At 39.3% G+C, this 14,208-nt stretch overlaps 1 protein-coding gene across 2 annotated transcripts in view; it reads right to left on the bottom strand.

The window, feature by feature from the left end:
* AAGAB (alpha and gamma adaptin binding protein) overlaps positions 1-14,208 on the bottom strand; it is a 101,140-nt gene that overhangs the window by 51,055 nt on the left and 35,877 nt on the right. For both annotated transcript variants that reach the window (XM_060005720.1, XM_060005721.1), the window contains exon 5: positions 10,445-10,528. In XM_060005720.1, coding sequence (XP_059861703.1) covers positions 10,445-10,528 — 84 coding nt within the window. The remainder of the gene's footprint in view (positions 1-10,444; positions 10,529-14,208) is intronic.

Here is a 14,208-nt window from a genome sequence, read left to right as displayed (position 1 = left end):
CTTCTGTATCATTACCTTTTAAGGGAAATACTAGGGGCAAAAAATTATCAGGGTATCCTATTGCCAGGTAAGTTGTTCAGACTTGTAATAAGCAAAGAATTGAGCTGGCCATTCATTTAAATCAGGAAGTCCCATTTAGGAAACACGTCCACTTTATCTTGGGGGAAGGCAGGAAGGAAGCTACTCATTTCTAAGTTTTTAATTACTAGAATTTCAGATTAAGTATTTGACTTTTGAAGGCCAAGTGGCCAATCAACTGCAAAGAAATAAAACCCTAGTCAAGTCTGTATGTTTTCACAGATATTTGCTGTAACAAATAAATTTTCATAGTCCTTACTAGAATTGGAACTGTTTTCTCAAACTGAGCACTTTTTAAATGGATTTTTTTAAAAGAGTTTCAAACTAATATTTTTCTGAATCCAAAATTAAAGACCAGTATGGCGTAACCTCAATGTTCCATTACTGCTTGATAAATACTAAATACATAATCCATATTCGAAAATAATAAACTGAGATTATATAACTGGCAATGTAATAATCCCAAAGAATCAACTGCAATTATAGTAATTTTTCTAATAAAAGCAACAACAGAAAAACTAGTCATTAGTGTCCTAAAACTGAGAGGTGACACCATGTCCACATTTCCCTGTTTCACATTCAGTATGGTATTTACTATATTACGTATTATCAATTTCTGCCACAGGAGTCCATTTCTAATTTATTTCCTCCCTCTGTACATATTTTGAAATTTTTAAATGCTTTTTTCATTGATTGCCATAATCATATGATTTTTCCCCCTGTAACCTGTTCATGTGAGAATTTAAATAGATTTTTCTTATATTGAAGAATGTTAGGTCCTTGGAATAATTCAACTAGGTCATATTATATTCTTTTTATGTATTTCGGGGTTAAGGCTGCTCATATATTGATTAAAATCATGGCATCTATGCTCATAAATGAGATGGGTTCTAATAATTTTCTTTACTGGTACTGTCTTTAGAAATTTGGATCATTTTAACCTAGTCTTAGAATGACTTAGGTATGCTGCCTCTCTTACTATTCTCTAAAATCTTATGTAAAAATCTTTCATTAAATAATTGAATTTCCAGTAGAAAAACCAACAAAAAAGAACACTTCTAATAGCTTTCTTTACTTTGTCAACCAACTTTCTGTTTTAAAATTTTTTTGGTTTAAAACGCTTTGAGTGGTGACAGCTGCACAATAATGTGAGTGTATTTAACGCCTCTGAACTGTGGACTTAAAAATGGTTAAAATGGCAAATCTTATGCTATGTATAGTTAACCACAATTTTTTAAAAGTGAGAGAAAAGTAAAAGGAGAGAAAGAGGAAAAGGGGGGAAACGAAAGAGAAAAAGAAGTAGAAAAGACAGATACCCCGAAATAAATAAACCAGCCTGAGCACCTGCTGGCAGACAACATTCAAGAACAGCCTGCTGAGAGGCAGGCACAGTTCACTTAAAGCACCAGCAAAGCAAGGCTCTGCAGAGAGCACAGGAGTTAGGGCACTCCTGGCACAGTAATATGACCCCCACCGTATATTCATACAGAGCTCTGTCTCTAATCTGAGATGTGGGGCTACACAAGGATGTCCTCCACACTTCCTAATACTTGGGTTGCATCCAAATGTCACTGTATTTCCATATCTAGGACTCCTTCTAGAGAGAAGATAGTTAATTTTCCTTCATACCATGTAGGTCAAGATCATTTAAACATGGAATTAAGCTAATGGCAATATTTTGGGATTTGGTTAACAGCAAACCCATGTATCACCACTGTAGAGAAAAAAAGATAAAGCAAAGATGCTTCAAGGTAAAGAACCATGAAAAATCCAGTGTGCCTCTTTGCTTTGCAGTTCTCTTAAAGAATATTGTTTAGTGTCTAAGAGCATTTTTTTCAGAAAATACCTTTGACCATAATTCCAAAGTAATAAAGTATGTTCAGTCCAGCTTCTAAATTTATAGCTATAAATGTAAATTACAAGACAATACTTTAATGTATAAACTTGGGCGACAGATTTTTCAAAAAGTGATTGAAGCCAAGTAAGCTCTCCTGAAAATATTTCTCATAAATATAATAAGCACCACTGAATATAATTTTATTCCAAATTGATCCAGTTTATGTACCATACCTTAAATGTATTTTTATAGTGAAGATGGTCTACAGCAATGCCTCATCATGATAAATTCTCAACAATGATTTGCTGAATGAATGAATGAACGGGAAGAACCAAGCCTCAAATGGAGTTTCTTTTGGTAACAGGGAGATGACAACATGGGTTAAAATCTATTTTTTCTAGACCCGTCATGGCCTTAACCTGACTGCTACTGCAACAGAATAAAATCTAATATCCTTGCAATTCACCATAAGAGATACATTTGATTCCCCCTAGAAAGAATAAAGTGAGAAGGAGGGAAGAGGGAAAGGGGAGGAAGTAATACCTTTCTAAGCCAGAAGGAAATTCTCCAATGATGATATGGGTTAGATCAGATCTCAGGCAAGCTTAAGGGCCCCATCTCACTTTACACTCAAGCATCAACAGAAAATTGAGATGAATTATTCTACTTCTATAAAACCAATCTTCCACTTGGCCCTTTATCTCAGGGAAGATGGGGTAAGCTCACTTAAACATGATTTTTCTCATTCCTTTCTGCAGTGCTTCACCTAGCATAACATACTCGTTGAGGCAGCCAAGTGCTACAAAAGAGAAAAACACTACACAGGCAGCAATTCCTAAAGAAATATGTTATGGGTTGAATTACGTCCTGCCCCCACAAATTCATATGTTGAAGTTCTGACCTCTCATACCTCAGAATGTTACCTTATATGCAGATATAATTAGTTAAGATGAAATCATGTTGGGGTAGGGTAGGCCCTTAATTCATTATGACTATTACCCTTACATAAAGAAGACATGAACAGAGACAGGCACACAGGGAGAATGCCATGTGAAGATTGGAGTTATGCTACTATAAACCAAAGAACTACCAGAAACTAGAAGAGAGACCTGGGACAGATACTTCCCTAACACCTTCACAGGGGACACAGCCCTGCTGGCACCTTGATTTTGGACCTCTGGCATCTAGTACTGTGAGACAATAAATACCTGTTGTTCTAAGCCTCCAGTTGGGTGTACTTTGTTACTGCAGCCTCGAGGAAACTAATAAAGACAATAAGAGGCTAATGTGCACCAACTAAACTGACCCCCTTCAGACTGCACTTCAGATCCAGCTTCTCACCCCATGGCTACTGCCACCACATAAGCCCGGCCCCAGTTTTGAGCTGTAGCCACTGTTGCCTGGTCTCCTGACTTCAGGCTCTACCTGCACATGATTCAACTGCCAAACCCACCACAACAATAACCTTTCAAAAATGCCAACTTCTTTGCATCACTCTCTTGTTAAGAAATCTCGGATTGGTTCAAGATGGCAGCATAGAAGGATGTGCGCTCACTCCCTCTTGCGAGAACACCGGAATCACAACTAACTGCTAAACAATCATTAAAAGGAACACTGGAACTCACCAAAAAAGATACCACACATGCAAAGACAAAGGAGAAGCCGCAATGAGATGGTAGGAGAGCTGCAATGAGACGGTAGGAGGGGAGCAATCACAAATCAAATCCCATCACTGCTGCGTGGGTGACTCACAAACTGGAGAACAATTAAACCACATTAGTCCACCCACTGGAGTGAAGGTTCTGAGCCCCATGTCAGGCTTCCCAACCTGGGGGTCCAGCAATGGGAGGAGGAATTCCCAGAGAATCAAACTTTGAAGGATAGCAGGATTTGGCTGCAGGACTTCGACAAGACTGGGGGAAACAGAGACTCCACTCTTGAAGGGCACACACAAAGTAGTCTGTTCATCAGAACCCAGGGGGAAGGAGCAGAGACCCCACAGGAGACTGAACCAGACCTACCTGCAAGCACTGGAGGGTCTCCTGCAGAGGCGGGGGTCAGCTGTGGCTCACTGCAGGGACAATGACACTGGCAGCAGAAGTTCTGGGAAGTACTCCTTGGTGTGAGCCCTCTGGAGTCTGCCATTAGCCCACCAAAGAGCCTGCAGCTCCAGTGCTGGGTCGACTCAGGCCAAACAACCAACAGGGAGGGAACTCAGCCCCACCCATCAGCAGACAAGCAGATTAAAGTTTTACTGAGCTCTGCCAACCAGAGCAACACCCAGCTCTACCCACCACCAGTCCCTCCCATCAGGAAGGTTGCACAAGCCTCTTAGATAGCCTCATCCACCAGAGAATAGACAGCAGAAGCAAGAAGAACTACAATCCTGCAGCCTGTGGAATGAAAACCACATTCACAGAAAGACAGACAAAATGAAAAGGCAAAGGACAATGTACCAGATGAAGGAAACCCCAGAAAAACAACTAAATGAAGTGGAGATAGGCAACCTACCAGAAAAAGAATTCAGAATAATTATAGTGAAGATGATCCAGGACCTCGGAAAAAGAATGGAGGCAAAGACTGAGAAGATGCAAGAAATGTTTAACAAAGATCTAGAAGAATTAAAGAACAAACACCTAGAAGAATTAAAGAAAAAACAAACAGAGATGAACAATACACTAACTGAAATGAAAAATACACTAGAAGGAATCAATAGCAGAATAACTGAAGCAGTAGAACAGACAAATGACCTGGAAGACAGAATGGTGGAATCCACTGCCACAGAACAGAATAAAGAAAATATAATGAAAAGAAATGAAGACAGCCTAAGAGACCTCTGGGACAACACTGAACGTACCAACATTCACATTATAGGGGTCCCAGAAGGAGAAGAGAGAGAGAAAGGAGCCGAGAAAATATCTGAAGAGATTAGAGTTGAAAATTTACATAACATGGGAAAGGAAATAGCCACCCATGTCCAGGAAGTGCAGAGAGTCCCAGCCAGGATATATCCAAGGAGAAACACGCTCAGACACACAGTAATCAAATTGACAAAAATTAAAAACAAAGAAAAATTATTAAAAGCAACAAGGGAAAAACGAAAAATAACATACAAGGGAACTCCCATAAGGTTAACAGCTGATTTCTCAGAAGAAATTCTGCAAGCCACAGGGAGTGGCACAATATATTTAAAGTGATGAAAGGGAAAAACCTATAACCAAGATTACCCAGCAAGGATCTCATTCAGATTCGACAGAGAAATCAAAAGGTTTACACACAAGCCAAAGCTAAGAGAATTCAGCACCACCAAACCAGCTGTACAACAAAGGCGAAAGGAACTTCTCTAAGTGAGAAACACAAGAGAAGAAAAGGACCTACAAAAACAAACCCAAAACAATTAAGAATATGGTAATAGGAACATACGTATTGATAATTACCTTTTGTGTGGATGGATTAAATGCTCCAACCAAAACACACAGGCTTGCTGAATGGATACAAAAACAAGACCCATATATATGCTGTCTACAAGAGACCTACTTCAGACCTAGGCAAACATACACACTGAAAGTGAGGGGATGGAAAAAGATATTCCACGCAAAAGGAAATGAAAAGAAAGCTGGAGCACCAATACTCATATCAGACAAAACAGACTTTAAAATAAAGAATGTAACAAGAAACAAGCAAGGACGCTACATAATGATCAAGGGATCAATCCAAGAAGAAGATATAACAACTGTAAATATATATGCACCCAACATAAGAGCACCTCAATACATAAGGCAAATGCTAACAGCTATGAAAGAGGAAATCAACAGTAACACAATAATAGTGGGCGACTTTAACACCTCACTTATACCAATGGACAGATCATCCAGACAGAAAATTAATAAGGAAACATAAGCCTTATATGACACAACAGACCAGATGGATTTAATTGATATTTATAGGATATTCCATCTGAAAACAGCAGATTACACTTTCTTCTCAAGTGCACACAGAACATTCTCAGGACAGATCACATCCTGAGTCACAAATCAAGCCTCAGTAAATTTAAGAAAGGTGAAATCATATCATCTTTTTCAACCACAACGCTATGAGATTAGAAATAAATTACAGGGAAAAAAACATAAGAAACACAAACACATGGAGGCTAAACAATACATTACTAAATAACCAAGAGATCACTGAAGAAATCAGAGGAAATAAAAAAATACCTAGAGACAAAAAGGGGCTTCCCTGGTGCCGCAGTGGTTGAGAGTCCGCCTGCTGATGCAAGGGACGCGGGCTCGTGCCCCTATCTGGGAATATCTCACATGCCGCAAAGCGGCTGGGCCCATGAGCCATGGCCACTGAGCCTGCGCTCCGCAACGGGAGAGGCCACGACAGTGAGAGGCCAGCGTACCGCAAAAAAATAAATAAAATAAAAATAAAAAATACCTAGAGACAAATGACAATGAAAACACGACGATCCAAAACCTATGAGATGCAGCAACAGCAGATCAAAGAGGGAAGTTTATAATAGCCATACAATCCTACCTCAAGAAACAAGAAAAATCTCAAACAATCTAACCTTACACCTAAACGAACTAGAGAAAGAAGAATAAACAAAACCCAAAGTTACTAGAAGGAAAGAGATCATAAAGATCAGAGCAGAAATATGAAATAGAAACAAAGAAAACAATAGCAAAGAGCAATAACCTAAAAGCTGGTTCTTTGAGAAGATAAACAAAATTTATAAACCTTCAGCCAGACTCATCAAGAAAAAGAGGGAGAGGACGCAAATCAATAAAATTAGAAATGAAAAAGGAGAAGTTACAACGGGCACTGCAGAAATACAAAGGATCCTAAGAGACTCTACAAGCAACTCTATGCCAGTAATATGGACAACCTGGAAGAAATGGACAAATTCTTAGAAAGGTATATCCTTTCAAGACTGAACCAGGAAGAAATAGAAAATATGAACAGACCAATCACAAGTAATGAAATTGAAACTGTGATTAAAAATATTCCAACACACAGAAGTCCAGGACCAGACAGCTTCACAGGTGACTTCTATCAAACATTTAGAGAAAAGGTTAACACCCATCCTTCTCAAACACTTCCAAAAACTTACAGAGGAAAAAACACTCCCAAATTCATTCTATGAGTCCACCATCACCCTGATACCAAAACCAGACAAAGATACTACAAAAAAGAAAATTACAGACGAATATCACTGATGAATGTAGATGCAAAAATCCTCAACAAAATACTAGCAAACAGAATCCAACAACACATTAAAAGGATCACACACCATGATCAAGTGGGATTTATCTCAGGGATGCAAGGATTCTTCAATATATGCAAATCAATCAATGTGATACACCATATTAACAAATTGAAGAATAAAAACCATATGATCATCTCAATAGATGCAGAAAAAGATTTTGACAAAATTCAACACCAATTTATGATAAAAACTCTCCAGAAAGTGGGCATAGAGGGAAACTACCTCAACATAATAAAAGTCATATATGACAAACCCACAGCAAATATCATTCTCAATGGTGAAAAACTGAAAGCATTTCCTCTAAGATCAGGAACAAGACAAAGATGTCCACTCTCACCACTATTATTCAACATAGTTTTGGAAGTCGTAGCCATGGCAATCAGAGAAGAAAAGAAATAAAAGGAATACAAATTGGAAAAGTAGAAGTAAAACTGTCACTGTTTGCAGGACATGATACTATACACAGAAAATCCTAAAGATGCCACCAGAAAACTACTAGAGCTAATCAAGGAATTTGGTAAAGTTGCAGGATACAAAATTATTACGGAAATCTCTTACATTCCTATACACTAATGAAAGATCAGAAAGAGAAATTAAGGAAGCAATCCTATTCACCACTGCCACAAAAAGAATAAAATACCTAGGAATAAACCTACCTAAGGAGGTAAATGACCTGTACTCAGAAAACTATAAGACAATGATGAAAGAAATCAAAGATGACACCAACAGATGGAGAGATACACCATGTACTCGGATTGGAAGAATCATTATTGTGAAAATGACTATACTACCCGATGCAATCTACAGACTCAATGCAATCCCTATCAAACGACCAATGTCATTTTTTACAGAACTAGAACAAAAAATCTTAAAATTTGTATGGATACACAAAAGACCCCAAATAGCCAAAGCAATCTTGAGAGAAAAGAACACAGCTGGAGGAATCAGACTCCCTGACTTCAGACTATACTACAAAGTTACAGTAAATAAGACAATATGGTACCAACACAAAAACAGAAATATAGATCAATGGAACAGGATAGAAAGCCCAGAGATAAACTCTTGCACCTACGGTCAACTAATCTATGACAAGGGAGGCAAGCATACACAATGGAAAAAAGACAGCCTGTTCAATAAGTGGTGCTGGGAAAACTGGACAGCTACATGTAAAAGAATGAAATTAGAACACTCCCTAACACCATACACAAAAATAAACTCAAAATGGATTAAAGACCTAAATGTAAGACTGGACACTATAAAACTCTTAGAGGATAACATAGGAAGAACACTCTTTGACATAAATCACAGCAAGATCTTTTTTGATCCACCTCCTAGAGTAATGGAAATAAAAACAGAAATAAACAAATGGGACCTAATGAAACTTAAAAGCTTTTGCACAGCAAAGGAAAGTATAAACAAGATGAAAAGACAACCCTCAGGATGGGAGAAAATATTTGCAAATGAAGCAACTGACAAAGGGTTAATCTCCAAAATATATAAACAGCTCATGCAGCTCAATATTAAAGAAACAAACAATCCAATCCAAAAATGGGAAGAAGACCTAAATAGACATTTCTCCAAAGAAGACATACAGATGGCCAAGAAGCACATGAAAAGCTGCTCAACATCACTAATTATTAGAGAAATGCAAATCAAAACTACAATGAGGTATCACCTCACACCTGTTAGAATGGGCTTCACCAGAAAATCTACAAACAACAAATGCTGGAGAGGGTGTGGAGAAAAGGGAACCCTCTTGCACTGTTGGTGGCAACGTAAAGTGATATAGCCACTATGCAAATCAGTATGGAGGTTCCTTAAAAAACTAAAAATAGAATTACCATATGACCCAGCAATCCCACTACTGGGCATATACACTGAGAAAACCATAATTCAAAAAGATACATGCGGGGCTTCCCTGGTGGCGCAGTGGTTGAGAGTCCGCCTGCTGATGCAGGGGACACAGGTTTGTGCCCCGGTCCAGGAAGATCCCATATGCAGCAGAGTGGCTAGGCCCATGAGCTATGGCTGCTGAGCCTGTGCGTCCGGAGCCTGTGCTCCGCAACAGGAAAGGCCACAACAGCGAGAGGCCCGCATACCGCAAAAAAAAAAGACACATGCACCCCAATGTTCACTGCAGCACTATTTACAATAACCAGGTCATGAAAGCAACCTAAACGCCCATCGACAGAAGAATGGATAAAGTAGATGTGGTACATACTATACAATGGAATATTACTCAGCCATAAAAAGGTACGAAATCAGGTCATTTGTAGAGATGTGGATGGACCTAGAGACTATCATATAGAGTGAAGTAAGTCAGAAAGAGAAAAACAAATATTGTATATTAACACATATATGTGGAATCTAGAAAAAGGGTACAGATGAAGTGGTTTACAAGGCAGAAATAGAGACATAGATGTAGAGAACACATGTATGGATGGACACCAAGGGGGAAAGCAGGGAGGGGGGGATGAATTGGGAGATTAGGATTGACCTATATACACTAATATGTATAAAATAGATAACCAGTAAGAACCTGCTATATAAAAAATAAAAGAAAATTCAAAAGAAAAGAAATCTCTAATGACTCACCGCTTCCTATAAGAAAAAGCCCAGATTCTCCTGCCTCGAATACAGACCTCTCTCTCCTAAGCTATCTCTAACTGCTAGGTGAGAGACTCCTAGTGACCCTAGAACATACAACCATTATTCTTGATGCCATGCTTCCTCTACTGTTTGCCACTCTCCCACTTCACCATCCCAAATCTAGACCATCCTGTGAAGATGACTGCCAAGACCCGCTTTTGCCTTGAAACTCTCTCTCTGTACTCAAGCCCACAGTAAAGGCCACATCTCTGGCCTCTCTGCCTTTGCTACTTGCATCAGTCATTCTGTGCTCATCAAAGACTGCCTTGCACAGTTATGTAGCATTTTAAAAGTGTACACTTTGATTCCTCAGCTGGACTATGAGCTCCTTAAGGCTAGGATTCATGTTTTACAATTTTGGGGGTATTTCTCAAAGCCAAAGACAATGCCAGGCATATTATAGGCAAGTTCTAAATTCTTGTTAACTATTAAACATATATCTTAAATTCTTAGAAATGTTTCTTTTGGCTCTCTTCAACTGGGGACTTAAAATTGAACAAATCCACAGATTTCATATAATCCTAATGCTTCCACATATAATCAAATAATTTAAAACTTACAAGGAACAGGAGGAAAAAGCTCCTCAGGACTTTCAGTCCCAAGTTACTTACCATTCTTCATCACTACATTGGACCAGACATTGGCATTCAAGGCTTGAACAATTCGCTTTACTCCTGTAGATTCTGGGAAGTCATCTAATCAGGGAGGAAAAAATATATATATTTATACATGCACTTATACATACACATATATATATACACACTCATCCCTAAATATTCATGAGGGAATAGCTCCAGGACCCCCCTCCCCACTGTGGATACCAAAATCTGCAGATGCTCAAGTCCCTTATATAAAACAGCATAGTATTCATATATAATCTACCCACATTGTCCCATTTTTTTTTCCTCCCATATACTTTAAATCATCTCTTAAATACTTAAAATACCAAATACTATGTAAATTTTTTGGAATTTTCTGGAATTTTTCTTCCAAATATTTTCAGCTTGCTGTTGGTTGAATCCATGGAAGCAGAACCCTTGGATACAGAGGGCTGACCGTATATGTATATATAGCCCACAAGCCACATTTTTAAACAACTGTGGCTTAATTATCTTGCTCATTTAGTTGTTACTTCACATTGTAACAAGTAAAAAAAGGGAAAAAATTAAGGAAATACAAAGCTCAGAGCTCCTGTCAAGAATATTCTAGAAACTGGAGAGTGATCAAGATGGCGGAGGAGTAAGACGTGGAGCTCACCTCCTTCAACAAATACATCAAAAATATATCTACAGGGGCTTCCCAGGTGGCGCAGTGGTTGAGAGTCCGCCTGCTGATGCAGGGGACGCGGGTTCGTGCCCCGGTCCGGGAAGATCCCACATGCCACGGAGCGGCTGGGCCCGTGAACCATGGCCGCTGAGCCTGCACGTTCGGAGCCTGTGCTCCGCAACAGGAGAGGCCACAACAGTGAGAGGCCCGCATACCGCAAAAAAAAAAAAAAAAAAAGTAGTTAAAAAAATATATATATCTACAGGTGGAACGATTCTCACAGAACATCTACTGAACACTGGCAGAAGACCTCAGACTTCTGAAAGGGCAAGAAAATCTCCATGTTACCGCGTAGGACAAAAGAAAAAGAAAAAAAAGAGAGAGAGAGAAAGGAATCAGGACAGGACCTGCACCCCTGGGAGGGAGCTATGAAAGAGAAAAGGTTCCCACACCCTAGGAAGTCCCCTCACTGGCAGGGAGATCAGTCAGGATAGAGGGGGAGCTTTGGCGCCTTGGAGGAAAGTGCAGCAACTAGCTGCAGAAGGCAAAATGGAGGAAGACCTACACAGACAGTCAGTATGGCTGCCCTGCACTCCCCAGCCTGAGACATGCATCCGTTGGTGCAGGTGGGGGCTGGGTGCTGGAGCTTTGGAGGTCAGACCCAGGGAGAGGACTGGGGTTGGCTGCACGGAGATAGCCTGAAGGAGCTGGAGTGTGGTAATGGCCACAACCAAGGGTGTATATGGAAGAAGCCTGGTCCCCGCCACAGAGGTAAGGTGCCACTGTTGGGGGGCATGCAAGGAGAGGGGAGGACCGCTTTAGGAGCCTCCTTCCCCATGCGCATGGTATCACGTGACAGGACACAGCCTACACGAGCTCTCAGGGCAGGCATGAGCTGCCGCAGGCACTGAGAGATCCAGAAGCAGGCGCCAGTTGCTGCCCCCACCATTGTGGGATCCAGAAGCACACATGAGCCGCTGCCGTGGGCCCTGGGAGTGGGCACCAGCCAGTGCTGCCACTGCAGGCTCTTATCCCCTTGATAGGGAGCGCACAAGAGCTGCAGCATCTGCACACCCCCTATCAAGGGGATAACAGCCAGCACATGCTGAGGAAAGATGCAGAAGGCATCCATATGAAAAGCAGCCCTTGCACCAAATACATTAAACCCACACAAGCTACACAGGGATGCTCCTGCATATAAACAGCCTTCCAAGATCACAGTAGATAACTGTTTTTCCTAAACTCACAGAGTAAGAGAAATATACATAAAATGAAGAAGCAGAGAAACCACTCCCAGTTAAAAGACCAAGAGAATCCCCCTAAAAGAACAATGAAACAGATCTCTTCAGTGTAACGGACACCGAGTCCAAAAAGGAGGTAATGAAAATACCAAAGGAATTAAGAAAGGCTACCGAAAGAAATGCAGATTACTGTAAAAAGAAACTAGAAACGATAAAGAGGAGCCAAGAAAAATCAGAAAATTCATTTCCCGAGATTAAAGCTGAGCTAAAAGCAATGACTAGCAGAATGAATAATACAGGAGAACGAATAAGTGATCTGGAAGATAAAATAATGAAAATCACCCAATCAGAACAGGAGACAGAAAGCCAAATGAAAAAAAAAGAAAACAATATAAAAAGACCCACGGGATAATATAAAGCATGCCACTCTATGCATAACAGGGATTCCAGAAGGAGAAGAAAGAGAAACGGAGATTGAAAAGGTATTTGAAGAAATTATGCCTGAAAAGTTCCCAAACCTAAAAAAGGAAACAGTTATCCAGATACAGAAAGCACAGAAGGTCAGGAACAAAATGAACCCTAACAGACCTACACCAAGACATATTACAATCAAAATGGCAAAAGTTAAACACAAAGAGAGGATTCTAAAGGCAGCAAGAGAAAAACAAAGAGTTAATTACAAGGGAACCCCCATAAGGCTATCAGCTGATTTCTCTACAGAAACACCACAGGCCAGAAGGGAGCAGAAAAACATATTTAAAATCTTGAAAGGGAAAAATCTGCAATCTACAATGCTCTACCCAGCAAAATTATCATTTAGAATAGGAGAGATAAAGAATTTCTCAGAGGAGCAAAAACTAAAATAATACAGCAATACTAAACCTAACCTAAAAGAAATATTCAGAGGTCTCCTCTAATTTGAAAAGAAGCAAGAAGATATAGGAAAGAGGAAATCACAACTGGAAAGTAAATCACTTAAATAAGCCAGTATACAGATGGAAAAAATATTTTTTAAATCAATTTGTGAAAGAGATGATAAACGCAAGGAAGAGCAAAAGGATAAATATAAAGATGTAAAAGAGGACATCAAAATCATAAAATGTGGGAGAGGAGAGTAAGAAAATGTAGATTCTTTTTTTTAGAATGCATTTGAGCCTATATGACTGTCAGTCTAAAGCAAGCAGATATAATAAGGAGTTAACATACTTGAAAAACAGGGTAACCATAAATCAAAAACATACAATAGATTCACCAAAATCAAAAAGAAGAGAACACAAGCATAAAATAAAATCATCAAACCACAAAATGAAAAACAAAAAAGAAAAAGAAAGGGACAAAGAAGAAACACAGCATCAACTGGAAAACAAGGTTTAAAATGGCAATAAATACAGATTTATCAATAATTACCTTAAATGTCAATGGACTAAATGCTCCAATCAAAAGACAGAATGGCAGACTGGATAAAAAAACAAGTACGTACGATATGCTGCCTACAAGGCACCCACTTTAGGGCAAATGACACACACAGATTGAAAGTGAGGGTACGGAAAAAAGACATATCATGCAAACGGAAATGACAAGAAAGTGAGGGTCGCGATACTCACGTCAGACAAAATAGACTTTAAAACAAAGGCCATAAAGAAAGATAAAGACACTATATAATGACAAAAGGATCAATAAAAGGAGAGGATTTTACACTCATCAACATATATGTACCTAATATAGGAAAACCCAAATACATAAAACAAATACTAACAGACATAAAAGGAAAAACTGACGGGAATACAATAATAGTAGGCAACTTTAACACCCCACTCACATCAATGGACAGATCTTCTAGAAAGAAAATCAATAAGGCAACAGATATC

The sequence above is a fragment of the Delphinus delphis genome, chromosome 2, assembly GCF_949987515.2.
Source record: "Delphinus delphis chromosome 2, mDelDel1.2, whole genome shotgun sequence".
NCBI lineage: Eukaryota > Metazoa > Chordata > Mammalia > Artiodactyla > Delphinidae > Delphinus > Delphinus delphis.
This window is presented reverse-complemented; position numbering and strand designations above follow the sequence as displayed.